This window comes from Maniola hyperantus, chromosome 13 (genome assembly GCF_902806685.2).
Source record: "Maniola hyperantus chromosome 13, iAphHyp1.2, whole genome shotgun sequence".
NCBI classification, from domain to species: Eukaryota; Metazoa; Arthropoda; class Insecta; order Lepidoptera; family Nymphalidae; genus Maniola; species Maniola hyperantus.
This window is the reverse complement of record NC_048548.1, coordinates 4,161,499-4,186,247: the sequence shown is the minus strand read 5'-3', so window position 1 is coordinate 4,186,247 and position 24,749 is coordinate 4,161,499. Positions and strand designations below refer to the sequence as shown.

The 24,749-nt window shown below is 36.4% G+C and overlaps 1 protein-coding gene across 1 annotated transcript; it reads right to left on the bottom strand.

The window, feature by feature from the left end:
* Positions 1-528: 528 nt before the first annotated feature.
* LOC117987846 (ecdysone oxidase-like) lies at positions 529-3,863 on the bottom strand. The gene is made up of 3 exons (XM_034974913.2): positions 3,767-3,863; positions 2,652-2,785; positions 529-2,100 (listed from the first exon to the last, which is right to left on the bottom strand). Exons 1-3 carry the CDS (start codon positions 3,801-3,803, stop codon positions 529-531), a joined length of 1,743 nt encoding a protein of 580 aa, XP_034830804.2. The 5' UTR covers positions 3,804-3,863.
* Positions 3,864-24,749: the final 20,886 nt, after the last annotated feature.

The following is a 24,749-nucleotide window of genomic DNA, read 5'->3' as shown; positions in this document are numbered from 1 at the left end:
CTACAGTCAGCGCTCAAAGCGAAAACGTTGTCAAATTACAGAGTAATTTTTTACTTTACTTTTTCACTGATGTTATTGTTTCAATCTCAAATTCTATCAACGTTGGGTGGCACACAGTTGGCACCATAGATTAATTATTGGTTTCGCTACGCTCTACGTTGGCACCTAATATTTAGTTTTTATACTAGTTTTAGGTATCTACAATACAAAAAAATATTTGCTAAGCTTTTAACTACTGTCAAATATACAATATATTATAGACATGAAAACTTAATTTACCAATTGTAAAATAAGTACCCCTTCGAAGCGATGAATTAGCTACGCCTTTTCAGATTTACAGGTTTTGAGGTATGTTTAATAGAAAAACATAAAAAGAAAAATTAACTGCCTATCAACGTAAAGCTCAAATAGGTTCTCTCTAACTGCCACTGAAAATATTTGAGAAATTCTAGACGGGATCGTTAAAAAATCAAAATCCTCAAACCGAAGTGGGTAGGCGAAATCTAGTTACATACCTAATATAATAAATTATTTAATTAGATACTCAGTCTTAATCATGTCAGATCCCATTTCTCCTATCATAATCGTGGGTGCGTTAGTATTACCGCTAGTTTCTAAGGGCATTATACTAGCATCTATAACACGTAAACTTTCGACACCATGAACTTTTAAGAAGTTATTTACTACTGAATCTTTAGGATCTGGACCCATTTTTGCTGTACTTACCGGATGATACACTGTTTGAGTCATATGAACTGAGTAACATTTCCAGTAAAGGTCACTTAAAAATTCGTATTTGTTACACATTGGCAAGTTTATTCTAGGAACAAAGGCGTTAACAGATTTAAAATAGGGAGTATTTAGTAAATTAGTCACTATCTGTATACCATCGACTGTTGCTTGCAGATCCCTGTCGTCGCCGTAATAATTTGCATCGATAATTGGATAATCATATGGATATGACGTATTTAAATAAATCGAGCCTCTTGAATAAGGATGTAAAATATGCAATGCAACAATGTATAATGCTTTATTTGAATGGTATCGCGTGAAAGAATCTACTACTTTGTCTGTAAATGAGTTAAGATACGGTCGAGCGGTAGAAGAATTTTGTTGAAATACCAGAACGTGGCTTTGAAACTCTGGATAAGACATATCTTTGTACCGTGAAAAGAAAGCGCTTAAATTCAATATACTCTCATGAGCTAAGTGTCCGGTTTTATCATATAGGTATTTTAAAACGTTAAACATTTGTTCAGCTGTATTTTCTGGTCCTGGTTCATCCCCGTAGATTGGAATTGGAACATACGTGTGATCTTGTAAATTTTTACCAACACCTTGTAAATCGATTTTACATGGAATGTTTTTTGAAAATAGGTGTTCTGCGGGACCTATGCCAGATAACATTAGGAGTTGTGGAGTGTTTATAGATCCAGCACTAAGAACAATTTCCATATCTGCAAATATCCTCTTTCGTTTTCCATTTACATCAACCTCTACACCGTAGGCTCGTGCATTGTCATCTATTAATATTTTGGTGACGAAGGCATTTGTAACAATTTTCAGATTCTGTCTATGGCTTACTGAATTCAGGTAAGCTCTGTAAGTGCTTTGCCTTTGTCCATTTGATGCAGTTGCTCTAGATATTGCACACAGACCATATCCTTGGTACTTTCCCGCATTAATATCAGGCACCTTCTTGATTCCCATATAATCCCAAGAGTCAATAATATTCTGAGCTAGTTTGCAATGCGTATGATTAAATGTGTTAATCACAAGAGGACCGTCGTGTCCATACGTCTTATATATATCGGGATCTTCATTAAGTTTCATATCTTGAAAATTTTCCGCCTTTTTGAAGTAGAAGTTTACATTTTCCGGTGACCAGCTTGGATTTCCTTCGTCATACCACGTCTGAAAATCATGATCCTGTCCTCTTACATAATACATAGCGTTAATTGAACTGGAACCACCGAGCATTTTCCCCCGTGGCCATCGCACTGCGCCATTTTGCAATCCTTGGTGTCTTATACCATCGCTTTTTGTAACATATTGCCAGTCGTATTTGCTTTGATGCAAGGTGCCATCCAGGTAAGGTATCTGTAATTTGTAAGGTAATGTTTTTTGAAATTCGGTTGAAATATCGGCAAATAAAAACATCAAATTAATCGTAGTATGCACCCGTTATCTACATTAATCTAATCTAATTTTCCTTATACTTTCCAATCTTCAAGGTTGCCTGGTAGAGATCGCTAATTAGCGATAAGGCCGCCTTTTGTATCTTCCTTCTGTCTGTGTTTTTTATTCTTTAATGTAATCCTTCTTGTGGTTGTGCAAATAAAGTGTATTTATTATTATTAAAATAGATCGTTAAACCAATCATTAATTTTTAGCATAATAGCACACGCCGGATATCTGCTAGTAATAAACATACGTTAGAAGTATTGATTGACTGACTGACTGACTGACTAATTAACGCACAGCTTAAACTACAGGACGGATCGAGCTTTTGGCATACAGATAGTAGTATTAAGACGTATGTACATCCACGAAGAAAGGATTTTCGAAAATTCAACCCCCAAAGAGGTTAAATAGGGGTTTGAATGAAGTCCACGTTGACGAAGTCGCAAGCATAAGCTAGTTATACATACATCAGATTCAATAGGAGGCTCGGGACCGGCTTCAAGCAGTAAGATGTTCCAATGACTTATTTCGCTGAGTCGATTTGCTACTACACTGCCTGCTGAACCTCCTCCTACGATTATGAAATCGTATGTGTCCAGGTCTGGAAAATTACAGTTAGGGTGAGGCCAAACGGACTTAATTTTTTGAGTTGTAAGTCGCAGAAATTCTGCCTAGGAGAAATTCTCATTGTTTCAAACTCATTTTGCGTCGCCGTGTGGGACGAACTGGACTTTTGTATGAAACTGCGAAATTACGCGACCGAATAATTTTGTGAGTTGTCAGTCGCGTAATTTCGGTCGCGTACTTTCTGCTGCATTCGGTTTCATACAAAAGTCCAGTATACTTACCTACAACACGCGGCATAAAGTAGAAAGTAATGTACATCGACCTTTAGAAGGAGTTAGTAGATTTGTAGAGCATTGTCTCTGTCGTTGACACCGGCATAACGTCATATAGGTATGAGTGACAGAGACAACGCTCTACAAAGCCGAAATGTCATTCTTAACATTTCAGAGGTCTCAACAGCTCAGCGGTTCAGGTGGCGTATTGAAACAGAGGTCGTCAGTTCATTTATGAGTCAATATGTTTTGGTACTCTGAGGTCCACACCCAGAAAAAGAGGCATATTATTATCAATGTTAATAAATCAATCTGTCAATAAATTACCGTTGTCACTTGTCACAGAGAAAGGATGATAATATGTTATTACCTAACTAAGCTGCGGTAGCCTAGTGGTTAGGTTAGGACGTCCGCCTTCCAATCGGAGGTCAGGGGTTCAATACCAGGCACGCACCTCTAACTTTTTGGAGCTACGTGCGTTTACTTAAGTAATTAAAATATCACTTGCTTTAACGAGGAACGAAAACATCGTGAGCAAACCTGCATGCCTGAGAGTTCCTCATAATGTTCTCAAAGGTGTGTGAAGTCTGCCAATCCGCACATGGTCAGCGTCGTAGAATATGGCCAAAACCCTTCTCACTCTGAGAGGAGACTCATGCTCTGTAGTGAGCCGGTGATGATCAGCCATCATTATGATCATGAACTATGCCGTTGTTACTCCTTTTCTATGTAAAAATACTTACCAAGTACCGTGTCATCTGGACATATTTTATCTGGCATAAAACATTGTGTTGCTGCCAGGAAGTTTAGTGCATTAGTAAAGAGTTGAGGTGCCGATCCTGTTGTGGCCGTACAAGTATTATGCCTGAAAACGTATCACTACAATCATATTTTGTTATTTTAGTTATTTTCTTTAGGAAACTTTTTATTCTAACCTCAAAATAAATAATTATTATCAGTGACTGACGCATGGGTTTAAAACAAAAATCATTACAGTGGACTGAAATTTGGTATGCATAGCTTATTATGACGGAGACATCCGCTGAGAAAGTATTTTTGGAAATTCAACCCCTAACAAAGATCACGCACTCATCAGATCCGAATCCGTGAGAATACGGACATAAAAAATATCTACGGCATCCGTACCCTTATTATAAATGCGAAAGTGTGTTTGTTTGTTTGTCCTTCATGCACTTCGCAACGGAGCAACGGATCGATGTGATTTTTGGCAAGGGTATAGTTAAAGACCTGGAGAGTGACATTACTGAGATACTTTTTATCCCGGAAAATCAATGAGTTTCCACGGGACTTTTAAAAAACCAAAATCCACGCGGACAAAGTCGCGGCCATCAGTTAGTAAATAATAATAATTACAGTATGCGGCAGAAAATATAGTCTTTTATTTTTTAAAGAATATTAGCCATGTTAAATGACTAATGTTCCCCTTTCCTCTCCAACTAAGCGTCAAGCTTGTGCTAGGAGTAGGTACGACAATAGTGCAACAGGCAGGGTTTGAAGTTTTGAACCGTCGACCTTTCGGTTTTCAGTCCATTTCTTTACCCGTTGAGCTATTGAGGCATGTCATAGTACATATCGACCTTTAGGATAGCGGATTAGTAGAGCGTTGTCTCTGTCGTTGAGACGGACAACACGTCATATGAGTATAAGTGACAGAGACAACGCTCTACAAAGCCGAAATCCCATTCTAAAAGTCAATGTACAATATTTCTTGTCGGCTACTGTTAATTATTTTAGTCCACGCTAGGTCAGTTTTAGGCATTCTCTTTCAGTTGAAGGTTTTAGAAAGGAGATTAATTACATATTTTTTTAGTGCCGTTGCATATTCTGAATGTTTGTATCTATAACAATCTAGACACCCATTATCTTATATTATATTACTTCGTAAGGACAGGGCCATTGAACAAGTAAAATGGCACCGACTCATTGGTCCTAAAATGTTTATTTAGCAACAATGCAACCTCAGTGACGTCTGGATTTCAAACGGGTCGTTCTTTAGTATCTAAGTTAATGTTAACTTGTCATTTATATCGATGTAGACACCTTTTTATATATTTAAAAATATACTAAACTAGCTTATGCTCGCGACTTCGTCTACGTGGACTACACAAATTTAAACCCCTATTTCACCCAAGGGTTGAATTTTCAAAAATCCTTTCTTAGCGGATGTTTTCGTCATAATAACTATCTGCATGCCAAATTTCAGCCCAATCCGTCTAATAGTTTGAGCTGTGCGTTGATAGATCAGTCAGTCAGCCAGTCAGCTTTTCCTTTTATATAATATACTAGCTTATGCTCGCGACTACGTCCGCGTGGACTAAATAGGGGTTTGAACACCTATATCACCCTCTTAGGGGTCGAATTTTCAAAAACCCTTTCTTAGCGGATGCCTATGTCATAATAGCTATCTGCATGCCAAATTTCAGCTCGATCCGTCCAGTAGTTTGAGCTGTGCGATGATAGATCATCAGATGTCAGTCAGTCAATCCTTTTATATACCTATTTAGATAAGTATAAAGATTATCGACTTTAGAGACACTAAATGCAGTATTTATTTAATTCATGTAGGAAAACTAGTATCTCTTATGTTATACGTCTGGGACTCTACCACCGGCTCGGAAAGCAAATTCTACTGAGAAGAGTCGGCAAGAAACTTAGCAGTTACTCATTTTAAATCATAAAAGTTGTAATATAATCAATGTACCTACTGAATTTACTAAACTAAGTTTTTTTTTTTTTTTTTTTTTTTTGTTTATTTGAAAGTAATCAACAGCGTAAATACATAATTATTATTTAAATTTAAATCTAGGTATAACAGAAGGCCAAAAGAGATTACTTTAGTTTATTGTGGGCAACTGAAAACTAAAACTGAAAAACCGGCCAAGTGGGAGTCAGGCTTGCGCAACGAGGGTTCCGTACTACAGTTGTATTTTTTCGACATTTTACACGATGATTCAAAAACTATGATGCATAAAAATTAATAAAATCTGTTTAAGAATGCACAGGCAAAGCCCTTTCATATGATACCCCCACTTGATATAGTTATCTTCTTCAAAATTGAAATTGAAAATACTAATTTTTATTTCATGACCACAATATTTAACTTTTTTGCTAACCACACATTCACGGTTTTCAGGTTTTCCCATAATGTCTGCTATAAGACCTACCTACCTGCCAAATGATCCTAGGTTGTATTGGATTGTATTTATTTTCATTAAAAAAACCCTTAATTTCAACACATTCACAAATTACACATCACATTTTTAAGCTTACTTTCGATCGACCACAACTCTCAAAAATTGTACACCTTTATAATTATTAGTGACTTAGATAGATATTTAGGTATGTACGCCATTATGACCATTCGTTTAAAATGATTTTAATAAATGGATATGGTAATTTTTTCCAATTAAAAAACCAGTTTATTCACTCACCACAACATTTTTTAACCAATTACTGTTTCATGCTGGCGAGGTGAATTGACTGAGGCGTTATTCTTATATTACACACAATATTACATTACAAGGCAATTACATTTGAAAAGAGGAAAAAAATGAAACTTGTTTCGGACCTGAGATCATTATCCTTTTAAATTAAATGACAATGACCGCGAAATATACGTTAATACCTATCATAAAACTTAATTTAATCATCAGAGAAAAACCGGCCAAGTGCGAGTCAGGCTCGCGCAATAAGGGCTCCGTACTACAGTACGTCTACAGTACAGTACAGTACTTGAAGTCGTATTTTTTCGACATTTTGCACGATAATTCAAAAACTATGATGCACAAAAATAAATGAAAATCTGTTTTAGAATGTACATGTGAAGACCTTTTATATGATACCCCACTTGATATAGTCACTCACTTCGAAAGTTGAAAATACTAATTATTAGTTCATGACCACAATTTAATTTTTTTTGTGTGATCTAACCCTAAATTCACGGTTTTCAGATTTTTCCCCACTTGTCAGCTATAAGATCTACCTACCTGCCAAATTTCATGATTCTAGCTCAACGGGAAGTACCCTGTAGGTTTCTTGACAGACAGACAGACAACAAAGTGACCCTTATAGGGTTCCGTTTTTCCTTTTGAGGTACGGAACCCAAAAAAGCCATCATCATTGTCTTTACTTACTTGGAACGTCGTTATCATCATACAATCCATACTAATATTATAAATGCGAAAGGGTTTACCTGTCTGTCAGATGGGTTTTCACGGTCCATCCGTTTAACCGATTTTGATGTAATTTAGTACAGAAATAGCTTGCAGCTCTCTAATGACTCGGACTCAGCTCGTAAATATTATATAAATAATGCCTGCGCTTCTGAGAATGAAACTAGTCGATGCCCTCTCAGTTCAGTAGTAATTACCTAAAGTCGTCTAGAGAGTTATAATAAAACTCCTTTTGTTGCCGACCAAACAACAAAAGGTGCTTTTGATAGAACGTCTGAAACCTAAGAAAAAAGGTCCTTTAATTAAGTAGTTATTTTTTTCACTATATTGCGATTTTGTTTAATTGTAACTCGTTATAATTGATCAAAATTAATATTATTGTATCGTCTTTAGCACAAGATAAATAATTATAAAAAATGTTCACAAAATATATATAAGTATAATTATGTTAAATGATTATATTTAAGTATTTTCACGTCTTGATACCTGTTGCCCGCCAAGCTGTTTTATGCTTAGTTGAAAAATACGATGATTTTATCTTGTCTTACATTATAATTTTATTTAATCTTTAATTAGCTTAGTTGGTTTAAAGATAGTACGATTATTCTATTTTACTTATCTTAATTTTTTTTTAAATATTCAATTAGGTACTTTGCTTAGACATTTTGCACGATAAATCAAAAACTATGATGCATAAAAATAAATAAAAATCTGTTTTAGAATGCTCAAGCCCTTTCATATGATACCCTACTTGATATAGTTATTTTACATTAAAAATTGAAAACACTAATTATTTATTAGTTCATTACCACAATTTAATTTTTTTTGTGTGATGTAACCACAAATTCACGGTTTTCAGATTTTTCCCCGAATGTCTGCTATAAGACCTACCTACCTGCCAAATTTCATGATTCTAGGTCAAGAAACCTACAGGGTACTTCCAGACCGACAGACAGACAGACAACAAAGTGATCCTATGAGGGTTCCGTTTTTCCTTCTGAGGTACGGAACCCTAAAAAATTACACTATTCTCTCATAATTTGTAGTAGAGACGCCTCGTTGGCACAATTTTCTATAATTGGTAGCAAGGGACTTGAATGTGCTAACATCCTTGGTAAAGTTGCTGTAACTTTCGTCGTTAAAATACTTTGTTGGCTTTTAGACAGCTTTTACAACGTAATATGACTACCTACTAGCAAAATTTTCTCGAATATTTTCAAATTTATTTTTGTCCATTTATTGGACCACATACAGCTTACAGACACATTTTAAATATTTATAATATTTTTTTAATGGAAAGAATATTAGCCATGCTAATCATGACTAATATTCCCCTTTACTGTCCAACTAAGCGTAAAACATGTGCTAAGAATAGGTACGACAAATAATGCTACGGGCGGGGGTTGAGCCGCCGACCTTTCGGAATTCAGTCCGCTCCTCAACCGTTGAGCTATTGAGGCTGTAAATGCTACATTGCTACTAAGTAACTTATATAAGTATTTTATTAATATCAAACACAAGTATTTTATTTAACAAAATATCTACTGTTGTTAGGGTTCTCTATATCTTACGAACTGTATCTAATAGGTAAAGAGTTGAAATTATCAGTGTTGTATTGATATTTCCGAGGCCGACTCGCACACGAATGTTTTATTCCGTAACACTGTACAAGAAATAACACTAAGCATTATACAAGTCTCGGCCGAAAGTGGCCGAAATATCAATTAACGAGCTCGTTTAGTTAAAAAAATTACTTTTAAATTTACTGTGGAAGTACTCGGCTTCGCCTCGCCTTAAGCGTAAATTATTACCTATTTTGAATAAATCATTTGACTTGACTTGACTTGACTTGACTTTCCGATATTACTCGGCCGCAATTGTTTTATTTCCGGCCTGGACAGAGTATATCTACTATACTAGTATCATCACAGATATTTACCTACAGAATATAAGCAACTATACTAGCGGCACGCTATGATGGCCGGTTTGACACATTACAATAGTGATGTGGAATGTCAATTTATTCTCGAACAAAAAACAATTAAGTTTTGTTTTTGTACCTGATTAAATAGGTTTAATAAAACAAAAATGTATATGTTTATTTAATTTATTTGAACGAACTGAATATTTGAACGAAAATGAATATACATACTTTATATGCACACAAGAAACATATGAATACAAAAGATACCGAAAAAGGTGCCACAAAAGGCCATAATTAATCAGATTCGTCCATACTACTATTTTCACTGTCGTCACTGCTATCATCACATACATTAATAATTATATGTTCGTTTTCTATAATATTATCTATTTTCACATCTCTTTCATAATCTTCCCTTATTAATTTAACAGTTCTATTCACAACCTTTTCCCAGTCTCCTTTAGTCACATGTTCACAAGCTTCTTCTAATAATTTTAGCATTTTTTTTGTGGTAAATGGGGGTTCTGTATTGTGTCTTGCAGCATATCCCTTAATTTGAGCCCACACCAACTCAATCGCATTATACTCACAATGGTAAGGCGGTAACCGTATAACTCTGTGCCCATGTTCTAATGCTATTTCGTCAATGACGTATCGGATCTTGGTTGGTTTGTTTTCTTTTAAAAGACGTACTAATTCCGCTTTTAACATATTCATGTTTGCATCTACGCCATTTTTACGAAGCCATGCGACGATATCAGCTTTCTTTTGGGATTGGGCAGGTGGCTTGTCAATTTGCATCGAGTGGTATGGGGCGTTGTCCATAATTATAATAGATGGTTCAGGGAGGCTACACAACATTGAGGTAAACCATTCAGTAAACTTTTCTCCATTCATGTCTTCATGATAGTCTCCAGTGGTTTTTGACGCAAAAGCCATGAGAGAACCTTCGACAAACCCGTTGATGGTTCCGGCGTGACAAATTATAAGTCGCGATCCTTTTCCTACAGGAACTTTGGAAGTAGATGCTGCTGTGTCATCGTTCCAAGAACGGCCTACAGTATGGTTAGCATTAAGCCATGTTTCATCCAAGAACACAACATTTTGCCAATTTTTGATTTCTTTCACTTGCCGTAAAAAGTATACCTTGCCATCGCTATATCAAATCTTTCCATCAATATTTGCGTTTGTTACATTTTTTGTATCGAAATCCAATGGTCTTCAAAATCTTCGTTAAAGAACTTTCCCCACCGAAGAATAATCCAGCTTCCTTCAGTGAATGCACCAACTTTTTTCTTGTTGGATACTCCTTCTGTAAATAGTAGCCGTAAACATGTCTTCGGATAGCATCGGCATCAAAGCTATCGATGCCTACGACTGGTTTTGCTCGTTTTCTCTTTTTTGGTGTGTGAAGTTTATTTTCTTCTGTGCCAGTCTCGCCATATTTTTTTTTAGTTATCCGTCTAACAGTTCGTTGTCCAATATTAAGCGCATCAGCTACGCGTTCAACCACTGACGTTATAGGTAAAATTGGCCCTCCATTTTGAGCTTCACGATCGAAATAGTTACGAAGGCGTATTAGGAACTCACGTGTCTGACTATTTAGAACAGTTCTCTGCGTACGTTCGGTCATATCGACGAAATCCACAACAAAGGGCTTGAACAGAGTCCAAATTAACGAGCAAGGGTCAACAGTAATGCAGTATCAATATTTGAAATCCAAAGCCAGGTCAAAACTATATCACAATCGCATTGCACTGACAGTTTATACTTTTCGAAGCAACGTCAATTCGAAACTGCTTTGTTTTGCATTGAGCATTGACGCGAGTTTGCCGGAGGTAGTAGTTGTGCTAGCCAGCGATCCTATGTGACGATCGTATTAGATTCCATTTTTAAAAATTTATTGATATTTTTTTGCGATTTCAGAGGTTTGTCCACATAGTGAAAATTGTTCATATTCACAAGTACATTCACCCCTTAAATGGTGCAAACTGATTTTTCTACACTTGTATACATTTAAGAAATCAATTTAATAAATAAATTTTGAGTCCTAAACCTAAAACTACATTCGATAAAATTTATGAATCTGCACATCACTATCGTCAATAAAGTAATACAATTATTTCCTTCAAAGTCGTTATCAATTAATACGGAACTTCATGAGCGGACAAACGTCAAACCGGCCATCATAGCGTGCCGCTAGTTTAGCGTGGCTACTATTAGTCCCACTCACTCAAGCATAAGTACAATTACATACTTATGAAATATTATTCCTTCTATTTTACGTTTGCTTCCGCTATAATTGTAGCCTAGTATACTGCAACTCACTATTGCACAATAACTTCAAAAAGAAAAATTGTATTCAAAACAAATCAATTATTTCTTTAAAATACTTGAGCCAACATAACCTCACTTCACGCTGTTTGTCAAAATCTCACGTACACAATACATTTCGAGAAACAAAAAAAGTGGCCACGGAGATATTGCTGTCTCGCTTTAACAGTAACACAATAGAGCTACTTCTACGGGTATTTGTTCTGAGACTGTTATAGAGTGTAGACTTTTTTGCCTACCGTTAAAATATATTTTTAGATTTTCCCAGCGGAATGTGCTGTAAACAGAATCCGTTGTTTATTTAAGCCATACCGTACGCATCAGGGATCGAATGTCATCCGTACGGAACAAGTCGGAAGTAATTAAAAGTGAGCCCGCAAAAAGATTACTTCGACAGATGTTGCGTATTTATACATACATCACGGCGTATCATGTTTTTTAAATTAACTTACTGAAAACGAGGGCTTGATATTCGACCAAAATAAAATACGGAAACGTATATTTTATTTAAGAACATCTCTCTCTGCGTTGAATCTCTTTGCGGAGAGTGACCCCTTAATTTGGTTAACCATTTCATTTCATTTATTTATTTTTCAACAAAAAATAACGATATTGGTTTCTTCGTGCTCTTAAACGCTTGACGGCTTGCCTGAGCGCTGCACATTCCTTTATAATTAGCCAACGTTTAAGGCATTGAACATTTATGTACTAAAGATTATTATCAGATGTTAGTGATAATCGTACTGATTCTGTGCGCCACAAAATTTTAGAGTGTTCGCTCTTTTTTACCAACGTAATAAGAAAAGAATAGACAAACATAATTTAATTTAGAACTATCAAACCTCGTGAATTTATGTGCCAGTCGTGAGCCTATTGTTTTTTGTAGATTATACTAAAATTTAGAATATTTAAATTTGAAATTAATTTTCCATTCTTTTTTGGAAATAAAAAGATGCAGATATTCTAGAGAAAAACATCAGAATCAACGCCAATATCTGTATAAATCCAAGAGAAACCGGGGCGGTTCAGCTTGTTGCCAAGTAAATATGATGTAAGACAACTTCTGCTGCTTATGCCCGCCTTCCATTGCGAAAGGGTAATGAGCGGGAAATGGCCGAGCGGAACGGAGCCAAATAGTTTTGCCTTCCATTAAAAAATAGTTTCACCCAAAACTGATTTTGCCTTCGATTGCCAGTGGGTTAAGCAGAGTGAGCTAGGCAGGAAATGATATGGGTCAGATGAGCGAGTTTGTGTGCTTCCACTGGCAGCGAGCATTGCTAGTGCTCTGGAGGGCCTTGGCGTCACCAAGATGTGTTTGTGGTATGTATATTGTAATAATGTTGATCGATTCTAGTGAAGAGACTACGACGGAATGACGTTATAGCGGCAGGAAAAGTTGGGGGAGGCGGAGGAGCGAGCGTAGTCCGTTCAAAACTAGTTCTCGATGTCATGACATAGCGGACTCCGTACAACTCGCTCGTGGAAACACTTGTATGAAAATTAGTGTTGCAAGTCGAACAGAGTCCGTACAGAATCCGTTGGGAGTCCGCTCAAGTCTGCGACCACCTTCACTACTCTTTTAACTCTTTCACTCCGCTCCGCTCTCTCTTTTGCAGTGAAGCACTTGAAATTCACCAAAGCGAGCTCAACGGCGTCCGTGTGGAGCCCGCTCCGTTCGCAGTGGAAGGCTTTTTTTTATTCATTATAGGTATACGCTTGACCACAATCACACCTGATGGGAAGTGATGATGTGGCCTAAGATGGGACGCGTTTACCTAGAAGATTCACTCTTGTTTTAAAGATACCCGGGTTGTAATTGGTAGGAAACACTAAACGCGGAAGAGTATTCCAAACCTTAGCCATACGTATGAGGAATGATGACGCAAAACGTTTCGTGCGTGTAGATGTCGACATAAGGATGGAGACTCGCCCGACGTCTTGCGGTTCGGTGGTAAAATGGTGAAGGGGGACAAGATCGAAAAGTTCCTGAACACACTCTCCGAAATATATCCTATAAAACACTGATAAGCCGGCGACCTTGCGGCGGCGAGCATAATACTGTATCTAGGCTACATAAAATAAACATATTTGAATTTGAAACATTTCCCGTTTGTGATTACACAAAACATTGCTTAGTACGAGATTTTATGTCTCACTAACGTTGATAGTATTCGAGTGTCGAAAGACTTCAGCGTTATAGTAAAGAGGATCTTAATATGCCTTATTTAAAGCTCAATTTTGTCTACACGTCTACAACCAGCGCTCCAAGCGGAAACGTCGCGAAATGAAATTCAGAGGTATTGAATTTTTGACTTCAATTCAAGGATCTTACGATCCATTTTACTTTGACGTTATATTGTGTTTCGACTCTTAAATATTAACAACGTTGGTGAGACCTTTAATCTTATACCTACTAAGCGTACTGAACCATCTGTCCACAGACCTATAAATACTTTGTGCTCTTTGATACGGATTCAATCAACAAAATTGTCACTTGTTGCAGAAACATGACAAACGAATATCAGAAAGGGATTACGTGATTGACTGAAACAGCCTTTTACGGTCGTTGCCTTTTTACTTTGATGGCAAATGTTATCAAATGGATCATTTATTTATTGCTGCCTTGCAAAGTGCGCCCCTTTTAGATTTTCATATTTGAAACAAAAAGGAAACAATAATTAGGCGTGATTTATATTATGCCGTGCCCGAACTCGTTTGGGAAAACCGACCAAGTGCGAGTCAGACTCGCGCACCGAGGGTACAGTCGTATTTTTCGACATTGTGCACGATAAATCAAAAACTATTATGCATAACAATAAATAAAAATCTGTTAGAATGATATAACTTAGAATGAAAAGGTTAACCCTTTTTCATAGTATGATACCCCACTTGGTAGGTATTTTAATCTTACTTTGAAAGTTGAAATTACTAATTATTTATTCATGAACACATATTTTTTGTGATGTAACCACAAATTCACAGTTTTGTATTTTTCTCTTACGTGTGCTATAAGACCTACCTACCTGTCAAATTTCATGGTTCTAGGTCAACGGGAAATACCCCATAGGTTTCTTGACAAACACGATAGACAGACAGACTGACAATGAAGTGATCCTATAAGGGTTCCTTTTTTCATTTTGAGGTACGGAATCCTAAAAATTACGTAGGTATTTAGTGAATGAGGACCAAGTGTTAAATTTGAAGACGTAAGCATTCAGTGCTTACGTAGGATCACTTGGTCCAAACATCAGTTTTTGAAACACGCAATATCACGTCTTCAAGCAACAACTTGTTCGGTCTATTGAACAGTGGAAACGCATCCTTATTGTCCGATTTTTAATTCCCTGTGGCGTGCTTTTAAACTGATTGTAAAGTCAGCTAAAACGCAGTTTTAGACAGTATTAAAAATCGGACCTTATTTTAAATCCAAACGTTTTTCTAAAAAGGTTCCAAAATATTTTTGAAATGTACGCAGGCTGTACATAAAGTTTTAAGTTTTCATAAATTTCAATTCAATTTTTATTTTGTATGCTATAGATTTAAACTACGGAACTTTATTGGAGAGCCATTGCCCATTAGTTTATTGATAGCTACGATCTATTGTTTTGATAGTTTTGTAATAAACGCACAAAACAAAACCTGCAGTTAAGGTTATAATAAACAGGGTTTTGTTTGAAATCGAATGTTTTGTGGAAGTCTATTTAGCTAATTCCGATGGGCGTTATTTTGCAATTTTTTAATGAAAATTGTCGTTTTTATGGGCCACGCCGTGAGCTGTGAAAATACAGATTTCATGGAAATAACAAAAAACTAACGATAAAATAAAAACGAAATTTTAACTCGCAATTTCTATAGGGTGGAGGGTGGTAATAAAAACACAAAGACTAAAAACAGTAAAAGTGGAATTTGAAATATTTAAAAAGCTAACTTTTGTAGGTTGGTAGTTAGAACCTTTTAGATAGTTTCACTAATATAAGAAGTAGTATCACTTGCTTTAACGGTAAAGGTAGTGTAAATAAGGTAGTGTAATTAGTGTAAGTGTAAGGTAGTGTAAATATAGTGACTCGTGAGGAAACCGGCATGCCTAAGAGTTTTCCATAATTTTGTCAAAGGTGTGTGAAATTTACCAATCCGTAATAAGCCACCGGTGATGGACTATGGCCTAAACTCTTGTCATTTTGAGAAGAGACCCGTGGTCAGTAGCTGGCTAGCGATGGGTTGAGATGATGACGATGATTTCAGCTCCGGTTAGGCGATTGCCCAGTCTCCACTAATAGTTACTTAGAAAATAAAGATTACATTCCACGGTCAATTCCACTCGTGTAAATTTAGCGAATGGGCGAATGCTGCAGCATTCCAGGAATGGCTGGAATCGTTTGACTGCAGCTGTTTATAAATGGGGTAATTGTGGCTGGGAATTTAGTCGTGTTTTCATTTCATTTCTAACGAGTTTTCTCCATAAATATAGAGTTTCGCTTTTATACTGATACTAATTTTTGCGTAGGTACGTGGATTTGGGATTTTACATATCTCATAGGAATTAGAAACTTTGTTTTACACCACAAAAGAGGTTTCCGGGTTTTTGTAATATAATATAAGCATACCTATCTAACCATGATTATTAGTTATGAGCACTTTAATTTTATTTAGGTAGGTAAGTATGGTTGGCAAAAAATAAATTATACGTAAATCCATAATTTTATTGTTTATATGACCCCAAATTGCCATATTGTTATAATGCCGCGCAGGTAAGGTTACCTAGTACCTTTACCATATCTTTATTTATTATGTACTATTAAAGAATTTTGCACGTCATTATATTAAGGCAATTTGTGACATGTTCAAGTAGAATCTCATTATATCATCATTATCATCAAAATATATCCAAGTTTACTTTACACTATACAAACAACCCTCGGCCTACGTACATAAGACACGTAAGCGAATCCTCGCCTTAGAGCGTGAACACACTAGACTACACAATATCCAATATCGTCGGGCACACAACTCGTCGGAAATAGGTGCGCACCTCGCTTCGCTTGCTTGCACTTCCCCGCAGCTCGCCCATTTTCGCATATCCCAGTACCCAAAGACTAAAGAGTATATGAACACTACGTTCTACCAGTACAGTTGCCAGTTACCGTTGTATTATTATATACTACTTTTACTTACTACTATACAATAGTGTCGGAACAAAACTCTATCATTTGGTTGTCAAAGTCCCTATCATTCGTAACATAGCCTACTTCCTATGATTGAAAACCACGATTGAAAACTGATATAGAGTAAAATATGTCATTTTGTCTGTATGGTGAGTACAAGAGCAAACAATTGGCACGTTATGTATTGAAAATTACTCATTTACAGGAAGATATTTTAAACATAGCTTTAGTACCAATTTGGAAATATACGTCCATTGGGCACATACTTTTTGGAAAGCGCTCCACCACACACATCCTTCCGCCTTCCCCATCCATTTTCTTCGCGACATCTTCTTAGATTCGTCGTTCCAGCGGGATGGAGGTTATCTTACACTGCGCTTACCTTATACGGGTTTCACTTCAGAACACGCTTGCTCCATCAGCTATCAATTTTGTGACAGACTTTTTTACAATTTCTATCCTAATAGTAGTATTTATTTATAATTATAAATATAGTAGATAGTAATACTTAGATTTAAAAAATTAGAAATCCATTTTTGCCGTGTCTTTGCGTATAAAATGTGACGGCATAAAACCTGCAAACTCTTTTGTGCTTGTCTGACAGAACTCAAATGCTCTACGGAGTTCATATCCTCGCTCTATACGTGCTCTATATACAACGCAAGAGACAAGAATGCCGCGAAACAAAAATGTGTTGTTACTTCGAGTTGTGTTGTACATCGCCATCCGTCCGATGTCAATTTTATTGTCGGCAACAAAAGAACTGCGAACTAGACGGTATTTCTAGCACAGAGATCACGCGTCACGGGAAAAATTCACGGTCGCGTTACACGCACGTCTAGAACGGGCTTTACAAAGAACCGAGAGAACACGAATAACCCAATTCCCAGACAAAATAAGCGCCGCATTTTTATTTACATATCACTATTTTTTGTTGAACAATATAGACGTACATATCCCATCGTTTATCCTTCAAACCTTTTCCTTTCGCGTCGTGACCCGTCCCTTTTTGACAACAAATGGGACCTTTTATGATTGTGGCTCATTTTTATGGAATGAGAAATGGAGTTCGTGTTGTTATGAAGAAATCAGTTTACGCCTAATAATCAAGATTAATGAGTTAACCCTACACCGCCTTTGTATGGTAATTTTTGCATATAGGAGCTTTTATAAAATATTTTTCTTTACTGCTGGGGTTTTCAATACATCAATCACTGTGTAACACCCTCAGAGGCTATAGAAGGTTTTTTTAACTAACTCTACCATACTTTGTTTGGCAGTCCAGTCAGGTTGTTTTTTCCGCAGTAATTCTTCTTTTCTTTCGGTGCAGTGATTTAATGAAAAAGTTTATGAGCCACTCTTAACCCCGCGACTTCGTCCGCGTGGACTACATAAATTTCAAACCCCTATTTTACCTCTTAGGAGTTGAATTTTCATTCAAAAATCTTTTCTTATCGGATATCTGCGTCATGATAGCTCATGTATGCTAAATTTCAGCCCGATCCGTCCAGTAGTTTGAACTCTGCGTTGATAGATCACTCAGTCAGTCAGCTTTTCCTTTTATGTGTATATAAATGTGTATTATTTAATAAAATAAAAGTTACTTGAAATCACGATGCATTTTTATGAAATTAGCTAGTCTTTGTTACAAAAAATACTTTGACTCCCTGCAGCTGCGCCTAAAAATTTTGGATATCGACTGTGAACATAATATAAGTGCTGTCCTACATGAATTAGATTAGAATATTTATTAATTCAGGATTTGGGAACGCGTTTGGGATGACCTCTGAATTATTAGAGCTAGATATACCTAATAAGCAATAATTTTAAAAAAAAAAGTTATTAATAATTTGAAAAAAATTGAAAGAAAGTAAAAAGAAAAAAAAAAAGATAATAAAAAAATATGTACCTAGGTATATATACAAAATATATCAAAAAAAAATTTAGAGGTAGGCTTATTTATTTATTTATTTATTGCAAAATTGTATGTATAATAATAGGGTCACATAATTATAAAAGTCCAATTACAATCTGCCATGCAATGGCGCCCAATTTTACAGTAGGTAGTACATTTTTTCAAAGTGTTACACATTAAATAAATAAATTCATTTCATTTCAGGAAGTGAAATTCCGGTTATTATAATTAACATCTGACAATAACAAAATTGTTAAAGTTGTTAATAAAAGGGGTCTTACTAATGCGGACCACAATGTAAAGAGATAAAATTACCTACCTACCTACATGGTATGATACCAAATCGGGTGCGGCTGTGAAAAAGAGGGCAATTTGTATACGTCCCCGCAAAATGCGTGCCGCACTTCCGTTTTATTATCACATTGCAAATAAACAATGGCTTATGCAAAAAATATTTTTTTATGAATTGTCTCATATGAGTTTTAGGCTCGAAGTACATAGTGGCAGGGTCAAAGCAACGTATTTTTCCTAAATGATCCTGTAGGCTGACTCGCTAACTCAGTGACTAACACTGAATGATAGCCACCGAGCTGATTTGACATTGCTTAGTTCTACATTGCTGCTTCACTGAGTGATATTAAAATAAGTTTTCGTAGAAAACCTTCAATGGATTAAAAATAAATGTCAAAATGAGCTCGGGGGATCATTCAGTGTAAGACACTCAGTTAGCGAATCACCCCACAGAGGTGTGCCAAGTAGGATTTATTGAAACACGACTGTATCACGCTAAGGTTAGTTTAATAGTAGTATTAAATGTACACTTCATATTCCTTATATAAATTTGTTAATATTCCTTATATAATATACTTCATATTCCTTATATAATTTCTTATATAATATGCTAACACAAATTACAGACTACAGTCCCAAAGTAAGCTAAACTTTATCTTTATCTTAACTTATCGTATTATCGTACTTAACGTATTATCTTAATTACCCCCCGTTAACAAAAACAGGCGCAGTGGTAAGCGCTGTGGCCTTATTAGTGGAAGGTCTCGGGTTCGAATATCGGCAGGGGTTTGGAATTTTATAATTTCTATAACTCTGGTCTAGTCTGGCAGTAGGCTTCGGCTATGGCTAGTTACCACGATACCAGCAAAGCCGTGCGTGCTGCCAAGCGATTTAGCGTTCCATTAGAAACAAAAAGGGTATTGTCTTATCCCTTCCAGTTTAGCCCGATTCCATCTTAGACTGCATCATCACTTACCATCAGGCGAGCTCGCAGTGAAGGGCTAACTTTTAGCAGAATAAAAAAAAAAGTCTGGGAGCTGTGTTCTCCGTGATACTTTGTAAGTACAGTAGCTGGCAAGAAATATTGTACATCGACCTTTAGAATGAGATTTCGACTTAGTAAAGTGTTATCTCTGTCACTCATACCTATGTGGCGTTTTGTCGGTCTCAACGACAGAGACAACGCACTACGAAACCGCAATCTCTTTTTAAAGGTCGATGTCCAATATTTTCTGCCGCGTACTGTATGTGGCGCCTTCTTCTTGTTCTTCATGGTGGAAACAGGATTTCATGCATTCGGAAAACCATCCTACATTCACTAGAGCGAAGAGCGTTGAATCGCAGCGACCGAGTGGCGGGGTGCAATTGACATATGGGGAAAACACTTCAGCTGAAACATGTCAGCCAAGTCAACACTCCAATTTATTTCACCGTATTTCTATCGCACAGTTAAAGCAGTAGCTTTTTTAAAAAATATTAATAGATCGACTCTTAGCATGAGCTCTATGGAGCGCACTTTGACTTTGCTCAGACTTAAGATTAAGTTAAAACGGGACAGATTTATTTGAGAGGTCTCGTTTTAACTCTGTCTTAAGTCTAAGCTAAGTCAGAGTACGCTCTATAGATCTCACCCTTAGCATGAGATCTATAGAGCGCACTTTGACTTTGCCCAGACTTAAGATAGAGTTAAAACGACACATATTTATGTGAGAAATATATATTTGTCTCGTTTTAACTCTGTCTTAAGTCTAAGCAAAGTCAAAGTGCGCTCTATAGATCTCATCCTTAGACCACGGAGTAAGGATTTGATATTATAATATACAGAGTTTCGACGAAGTCGTCTAAACAGAGCAATCGTGTGGGAAGTGCGGAACGAAGGAGCGACCTAAACTGGTCTACGTTGCTAGCGCCCTATATTGAAGAGTCGTCGTGGTCGTCATTTACCACGAGATCAGAGGCGTCGGACTACTGCATCTCTTTTTACTGTTTTCAGACTCCATCCAATCCAATCCATAGCGCGACACTCCTGTAAATGATTTTTGACATAATAATAATTTAACTAAGGCCTTGTAAGATTAATAAATTGCAACATAACGAAATTTAATTCTTACATTAACCATTTTTAAATATTTCATTCTATTGACACATACTTAACAAGACAGCAATTATTTAATTCTATAATACTTTGTACTTATCTTGTTTATAATAAAAATTGATTTTGATAAAAACAGTTTTGCTTATTTGGCTATCCATCTTGTTAGTATTAATATAAAAATCAAGGATGATCATAATACCCTCATTACTTTTGACTTTACTATTTTGTTGTGTTATAATTTAACTTTTGGATAACGGTATAGCCCTTTTATTCTAAACCCAGTATATTAACAGAGTTTTGGTACTTAGTCGCTACAAAAGGATACCTATTCTTATGTAGGGTTGCCATCTTTATTGAAGAAAAACTTACAATTTTATATGTGTGTAATTTTCGTACCTCCCAATATAGCGGCTCAATCTATACTTATAATAAAACTGTAACGGAACGATTTCTGTACATAAAAATATATATTTTAATTTTTTTTATCGGAGGATACATTATTATCGATATAGACCCCGAAACCATTTTTTTTTTGGAATTTTTGTCTGTCTGTCCGTCTGTCTGTGCTTGCATCACGAGAAGAATACTGAACGGATTTAAATGAAATTTGGTACAGTGATAGCTGATACTCTGGGTTAACATATAGAGTAGTTTTTATCCCTAAAAATGTTAGGGATTCTTCGGAATACGGGATCAATTTTTTTATCGTTTTTACTCTATAACTCCGTCAAATCAGAATCGATTTTCACAATTCTTTTTTTTTTACAAAGGTTGTACTATCAAGTTGGTACCATATAAGTCTGGTGAAAATTTGATGAATAATTTCGGAAATAGAGGATTGAACTCCTCAACGGGTAACAGTATTCATTGATTTTACTAATCTTGATTGATTGACTCAAAATAATTTTGTTGACAGGTACTTTCCAAGATGTCTGTGGTTTTCAGGATTCCATTAAAATATTCAGTTTCAAAGTTAAATGGTCTCAAGAATTTACATACTCCAACTCTTATTTAATTATATTAAATCCAAAACTTACAAACTTGTTATTTTAAACAGAAATATGTTAAACCACAGACATAGATATTAATTTCTTAACCGTGTGTACAAAATTACATCGAGTTTGATTGGTTAATATTGAAATGAGAACCAAACTACGTTTGTGTGGGGCGAGTGACATAGACACCGCCGTTTTTGGAAGAACGAACACTAATTATTACGTAGCAGCATATAGCAGAGTTTACAACCCTGACTGAAACCGAAGCAGAGTTAGCTACGAAGCCCCAAGTTCTTTGTTTTATGAAGAACAAAAGGAAAAATGTTTTTAAAATTTTTCATACTCGCCGCTACCATAAATCACTGGACGGGCGCCATTTTGATATATTGCCGCTAAGCTCAGCCTAAATTGAAACTAAGCGCTTTACTACAATTGCGAACATCTCTGGTGATAATAATTTTTTATTCCATTACAAGTTAGCCCTTGACCGCGATTTCACCTGGTAAGATCATGATGCAGTCGTAAGATAAAAGTGGGCTTACTTGGAAGGGGCAGTTTTATTAAACCCATACGCCTCAGTGATTCCTACACGGTATCGTGTTGGAACGCTAAATCGCTTGGCGGTAAGGCTTTTCCTGTAGAATAGAATAGAAATATTTTTAATCAAATAAACTTTTACAAGTACTTTAGAATCGTCACATACATCTACTACTGGTTTGGTGTGGTAGGGTGGTAACTAGCCACGGCAGAAGCCTCCCACTAGGCTTGACCATAGAGACAAATTAGTAGTTATAAGTATAAGTCCCGTAAATTGCTAATGCGCGTGGCCGCCATTTTAGTGACGCCACTAGACTGAAGTTTCCAGCTGATGGTATATATTTATATTTCCGCTGACGTCAAAATTACGTCATTTCGATGTTAGGATGAGACATGGTTCCAGCGCAATAGCAATTTGCAGGACATATACCCAAGTTTCCCCATCCGGGAATCGAACCCCGAAGCGTATTTACGTTGCCGTGCTGCCTTGAAACAGGCACAGGTTTGTTCGCTACCTTTCCAGATTCGTTTTCAATTTAAGTTACGCGTCCTCCAATCGCGCACGAGTTTACAACGCAAACTATTCTTCTAAACACGTGTTCAAATATGAAAGGCAGCCTAATACACGAACGTCAACTATTCGAGTGGGTCTGAAAGGTAGGACCCACCCGTCGAACTATTGTCGAACCTGCTTCTATCCAAAAATCTAATCTCGACAAAATTCTTTGAATAACTTGTATCGCTGAAATCTGAAATAGGTCAAAGCCTACATTATATTAAAACCAATCGGACCTTCCGACCACAAACCGAAATATCGGAAGAACCCAATTTCTAACTTTTCAATGCGGCCCAGTAAATGTTGAATAACATGACTGTGTGCCGGGATTTTAAGGGCAGGTAAATTTTCCGAGCCCAAGGGCGATACAGCCAGCGGAAAAGTTGTGGGTAGCAAGAGCAACCAAGTTGAACCGGTTACTAACAATAAAATAATTTCGTAACTCAAGTAGGTAACTATTGGTACACACTTTCACATTTAAAATATGGGTAATCACTACCCAATACCCATATTATAAATGCGAAAGTGTGTTTGTTTGTTGGTTTGTCAATCACGTCGCAACGGAGCAACGGATCGACTTGATTTTTGCATGAGTATAGGTATAGTGAAGTTGCATGGCGAATACACGAAATGAGTAAATAATTATTATTTTCCCCAGAGCTCCACCTTATTTACCGAGCACACGTACGACACTGCGTCACACGAGTAGATATACTGCGTCGTCCTAGGTGCCGCGCGTCGTTGCGGTCATCTCGGTCAACCGTGGCGCGCAATTTAATGATGTTTATTCGTACAATCTGTAACCAAAGTTCTCGTACAATTTTTATCCCAGTTTGTTTTTAAAAATCCTGTGGGTACAAACAAACACAGTTTCACATTTTAAATATGGGTAGTGATTTATAAAAACAAACTGGGATAAAAATGTACAAGAACTTTGGTTACATACTGTACGAAATAAACATCATTAAATTGCGCGCCACGGTTGACCGAGATGACCGCAACGACGCGCGGCACCTAGGACGACGCAGTGTCGTACGTGTGCCCGGTAAATAAGGTTAGGTAAGGAGCTCTGGGGAAAATAATTATTATTTATTCATTTCGTGTATTCGATTTATTTATAAAAGGGTAAAATTTATTCTACTTTACTTAAAATGATAAACAGGCTGATTAAAAATATGAACGTACCCGACGAAAAACTTGAAAATCGCTTGCGTAATGTTTATCTGAGAACAAACTGGAATAAACTAATACTGGACTTGACTGGATAAACTGGAATCTATACTACTTTACTTAAAAGGATAAACTGGCTGACTTAAAAAAACCGGCCAAGTGCGAGTCAGGCTCGCGCACCGAGGGTTCCGTACTACAGTCGTATTTTTTCAAAATTCAAAACTATGATGCATAAAAATAAATAAAAATCTGTTTTAGAATACACAGGTAAAGCTCTTTCATATGATACCCCACTTGATATAGTTATCTTACTTCGAAAATTGAAAATACTACCTAATTATAAGTTCATGACCACATTTTTTTTTTGTGTGACATAACCTTAAATTCACGGTTTTCAGATTTTCCCCCTTATATCTGCTATAAGACCTACCTGTACCTGCCAAATTTCATGATTCTCAGTCAACGGGACGTACCTACCCTGTAGGTTTCTTGACAGACCGACAGACAGACAGACAAAAATGTGATCCTATAAGGTAAAATGAAGTACCTACACT

Bases quoted from the DNA above. Each gene is read 5' to 3' on its own strand.
- LOC117987846 (XM_034974913.2), bottom strand. From the start codon at position 3,803: ATGCCAGATAAAATATGTCCAGATGACACGGTACTTG. The intron at 2,786-3,766 runs GTAAGTATTTTT...GTAATTTTCCAG, and splicing joins TCCAGATGACACGGTACTTG to ACCTGGACACATACGATTTC. The intron at 2,101-2,651 runs GTATGTATAACT...TACAAATTACAG, and splicing joins AGCCTCCTATTGAATCTGAT to ATACCTTACCTGGATGGCAC.